The 3,070-nt window shown below is 30.8% G+C and overlaps 1 protein-coding gene across 1 annotated transcript; it reads left to right on the top strand.

Annotated features, from left to right (window-relative positions):
* Positions 1-932: 932 nt before the first annotated feature.
* LOC133311781 (uncharacterized) lies at positions 933-2,639 on the top strand (the record flags this gene model as incomplete). The annotated part of the gene is made up of 2 exons (XM_061512884.1): positions 933-942; positions 2,276-2,639. Coding segments are annotated over exons 1-2 (374 nt in total), but the record flags the coding sequence as incomplete, so codon positions are not given.
* Positions 2,640-3,070: the final 431 nt, after the last annotated feature.

The raw sequence follows: 3,070 nt of genomic DNA, 5'->3' as shown, positions 1-3,070 counted from the left end.
AGTAACATTGGTAGTAACATTATTTGGTTGTCACAATATCGTATCCCTTATCAAAATAAGCTATTTATTTTCTTTAAATAATTTTATAGCGATATCGGTTAAAAAATAGATAAAATAAAATAATATATGATTTGAATTTATTTTCATGATAAAAATAAGTTAATTTTTTAAAATTTATTTGCCTTAAATGCATTAGATGAGGATATAAAATAAAAAAGAGGAAAAAGAATTATATGTACAAAATTGTATGGATATAATTGATATTATTAATTGAAATTTTTTAATTTACAATTAAATAACTTATATTTTTAGGTACATAGTTTTTATTTATAGTATGATAATAATATAAGGTAAAAGCTGAGAAAAAAATTATATATATATAAGTCGACAAGGGATCTATGTGATATATTTTTATAACCATAGTAATGAGTATAAACAAATTTGTATTTTTTCGGGGGTGATTTTAAGTGTTGCACAGTACATTAAATAATAACCCTTTCTTATTTTCCATATGTAAAATTAATAATGTCAAACATGTACAAAATTAAACCAACAAGAGACTGTTAAGAAATTATATTTTCTAATAATTATTGTGGGTCACATATTATATTAATAATTATATTGTGTTATTTATATATATTGGGTAAATTAAAGTGATCAGTTAAATATTTCCAAATAGATTCCTAAGTGAGTATGGGCTTAATGAGTGGATACCGGTGTTGGGCCAACTAGGTATAATGAGATCTTATTGGCCCAACAATAAAGATAAAAACACTATATAAGGGTTATGGTCCCCAATACGTCAAATATATAACCCTAGTTTCTCTTCCCCATCAAGAGAGAGACGACACACTAAGGAATAAGGTTTTAGGGTGATTTGACTGAGAAAGACTACAAACTCCAAGAGACAAGATCAAAGTTATTCCGCTGCAATGGAGATAGGTATTCCTCCACCTTTATGTTGTTCTTATTTTTCTTTATGATTTGGTATGATGGATCTTGGCTTGTGGGTGATAGTTATCACCATAAAGTTTAGAGGAATTAAAAATTCCAACAATTGGTATCAGAGCCATCATCATATTGAATTATGAGGGAATTAAGTTTTGTGATTTTTATATATGATTAATCATGAAAAGTTTTTGCTTTATTGTCTTTTGGCATAAAGTTTATTATTTTTTGAACGTGGGTTCCATCTTATGTATTTTGTATTAGCTATGTAGTGTTATTTTTGTTCGCTGACAGTGATTTTTTGGTTTTGGAACAAAAGCTACTTTTTTTTAGAAAAAACTAGGATTCACAGTTTAATAAAGGTTTATTATTTAAATTTTGAATCTGTGAATAGATGGAATGTTTGGAAGAATTTTGGCTTTATAATCGATGAGGTTTTATTGTTTGAATTTTTTGAATAAACAATGAATTCTCTTAGAAAATTTTGGACTTGTGATTTGAAAGAAATCAAATGTTTAAGGTCTTTGGTTTTGGGGTTTTCCTTATATTTGATATTCTTTGTTAAAAGCTAAATATAATTTTTTTTTTTGGATATTATGCATCATTTTCAAGCTTTCATTTGAAAAGGCTTACATGTGCGTTGTTTGTGCATCATTTTTTTAAGCCTTATAATGAATAGGTATTTATTGTTAATGGTATAAGGATAAAGTATGTATGTATATACATTGAGGATTGATAAAGAATAATTTTCTTTATTGTTGTTATTTTGGTTTTAAATGAGTTTATTATCCCTAAAGGTTTCTATTTGAAATTAAATATGATAGATTTGTTAGCCGCCACAGTGGCCAAATTTATAAAAGGTTAATTTGATTTCAAATAAGTTCGTCATATAAATATATTTTATTTATGCAAATATTAATCGGCCCACAGGAAGGTTATTGTTTGGCCAAATAACATATGTTGTGTGATCATGTGTGTGTTTATTGCTTATGCGAATAGTGATCGGCCCACAAGAAGGTTATTATTTGGCCAAGTAACAAACATACCTGTGGTAATAAATATGTGACAATTATCAAGAATTCTCCATGTAATTCATAGTCGGCCCACAGGAAGGCTATGATTTGACAGGACTTATTGTCAATGTTTGATTACTACATTAAGAGTACCACTTACAAGTTGATATTTTTGTCCACAGACTAAATATTAATGTTGTGCTAGATATCTTATAATAAATTCATTTTACTTCGGATTATTTGTCTATATCGTGTATGAATATATATGATATGACATGTTATTAGTATGTTATCTTTTTTGGTTCTCTGTATAGTTTCTGCTACCGCTGCCAATTATGTTGCTCAAGTGAATTCGCTTCCAATGCTTAATGGGGCAAATTTCAAGCTGTGGAAAGAGAATGTGGAAATTGTTCTCGGCTGCATGGATCTCGACAATGCGCTAAGGACTGAGAAACCCACTTCCACTCAGGAAAATCCAAACACGGATAAAATTGAGAAGTGGGAACGCTCAAATCGCATGTGTTTGATGATCATGAAACGTTCCATTCCGGAGGCGTTTAGGGGCTCGATTGTTGAGACTATTGATGCCAAGTTGTTTCTGAAGGAACTCGAGCAATACTTTGCTCGAAATGAAAAGGCTAAAATTGGTCAAACCTTGTCCAAACTCATAAACATGAGGTATAAAGGAAAGGGAAACATAAGGGAGTACATTATGGAAATGTCTAATCTTGCTGGAAAACTAAAGGCATTAAAGTTAGAGCTGCCCTCTGAGTTGCTCATGTACTTAGTTATTATTTCTCTTCCTGCACAATACGGTCAATTTGTGGTGAGTTATAACACTCAAAAAGGAAAAATGGACTCTTAATGAGCTCATTTCTCACTGTGTGCAAGAGGAAGAGAGGTTACAGCGAGAGAAGACTGATAGTGCTCACTTGGCATCAACCTCTCAAGACAAGAAAAGAAAGAGAGCTAAGGATAATGCAGATGCTTTGCCAAAGAAGCAAAAGAAGCAGGACCAGAAATTCACTTGCTTCTTTTGTAAGATATCTGGACACATGAAGAAAGAGTGTTCCAAATACAAGGCATGGCGCGGAAGGAAGGGTACGACT

The sequence above is a fragment of the Gastrolobium bilobum genome, unplaced genomic scaffold (genome assembly GCF_033153095.1).
Source record: "Gastrolobium bilobum isolate Gb01-03AN ecotype WA unplaced genomic scaffold, APGP_CSIRO_Gbil_v1 utg7237, whole genome shotgun sequence".
Taxonomy (NCBI): Eukaryota; Viridiplantae; Streptophyta; class Magnoliopsida; order Fabales; family Fabaceae; genus Gastrolobium; species Gastrolobium bilobum.
This window is presented reverse-complemented; position numbering and strand designations above follow the sequence as displayed.